General features: G+C 31.1%; 1 protein-coding gene across 1 annotated transcript in view; it reads right to left on the bottom strand.

Annotated features, from left to right (window-relative positions):
• Positions 1–606: 606 nt before the first annotated feature.
• LOC104074056 (neuropilin and tolloid-like protein 1) overlaps positions 607–1,366 on the bottom strand; it is a gene marked incomplete at both ends in the record, with an annotated part of 10,746 nt that continues 9,986 nt past the window's right edge. Inside the window, one exon of the mRNA XM_009574032.1 lies at positions 607–855. Coding sequence (XP_009572327.1) covers positions 607–855 — 249 coding nt within the window. The remainder of the gene's footprint in view (positions 856–1,366) is intronic.

The following is a 1,366-nucleotide window of genomic DNA, read 5'->3' as shown; positions in this document are numbered from 1 at the left end:
AATTTAAAAAGTGACAAGGAATAATTGTACAATTACAATTAAGATTTAAATCTTTTTTAGAAAAATATTTAATACATTTTACTATTTGAACCTCATACTTCCTCTGGCAATACTTGTACTAGTTTGCTTTATTGAAAAGGGAGAACTATTCCACTCCTCAGTTGGGGAAATGATTGGTGAAGTGGAAAAGCAATGATGGAATTTTCTGAGATAATTATATTTTTTTATTAGAATACTTTATCAATGATCATTTTGAAAGAAAAGCTGCCCAGTGTAACAATCAAGCATAAAACACATAACTTCCCATGAAATATTTTGAACTATTTTCTATAATGGAATTCAATTGAAAACATTTTTTTTAAAAACTGCAGAGGCTGAATATATGCATCTTGGACAAAACTGTATTGAAAGTTTCCTCCTTAAATAAGCATTATTTGTTATGTAAAAGATATATATACCTTCCATCATTTTCCTATCTGTTAATACTTACCTTGATAATAAACATAGTCCCAGTTAAAGATATTATTCAACAGCACAATTATACATCATTAGCAAAGTTACTAAGCTAAGCTTTTTCTATAAAAAATTCTGATGGTCTGTACTCACCAGGTGTAAAATTATACCGAGCAGAAAACCCGATAGATTCCAGCTCACCATCAGCAAAAAATTTAATCCATAGGAATCTGCCACTGGATTTTATCATAGGTGGATTTTGCTGTCCACAGAAACGTCCAATGATTGGGGAAAAGCCAAAAGGTCCATCTCGTACTTCAATATGGTCAAATTTACACTCCCAAGAAGGCTCTATGGAATATTTTTCATCAAAGTTTAGTTCAATGCATTGTCTAGGTGCAGCTAGAGATGAAAAGAAAATTATCTTATTATTTTCTAAACCAAGACCTTTCAAACCTAAAACAAAATTGAAGAAAATCAAATATATCAATTTTGTATGCATCTTAACATTTTGTTTAAAATCTTGTTTGAAAATTCGTACATGTGTATTTTTATAGATTTTACACCATCAGCTTACTTGTCTGTATTTTTGCTTTAAAAAAGTGCTCATGACAGCAGTTCTTAGCAAAACTAAGAGGGGGTATTTATGATGTAAAACAAAATACAGTTTAGGAACAATTAGTTCAAACACAAAATCTTTCTAAGAAACTTATGCATCTGGAAAACTAGTGTTTTCTTATATTGGGGGGGGGGGGGGGGGATGTTAATCAGCATACTTTTTTACCTAATGCTCATAAAGGTGAAGAAAAAACTGATCAGAACTGTGCTATAGTAAGAACGACAAATTCTGTTCCTATACGTGTTGCAGTCAATGACAAGCTTGAGTCTAATTGCTTATACTCAGAATTACTTA

Source organism: Fulmarus glacialis, unplaced genomic scaffold (assembly GCF_000690835.1).
Source record: "Fulmarus glacialis isolate BGI_N327 unplaced genomic scaffold, ASM69083v1 scaffold38383, whole genome shotgun sequence".
NCBI classification, from domain to species: Eukaryota; Metazoa; Chordata; class Aves; order Procellariiformes; family Procellariidae; genus Fulmarus; species Fulmarus glacialis.
Note: the sequence above shows the minus strand (reverse complement) of the source record. Positions and strands in the feature narration are given on the sequence as shown.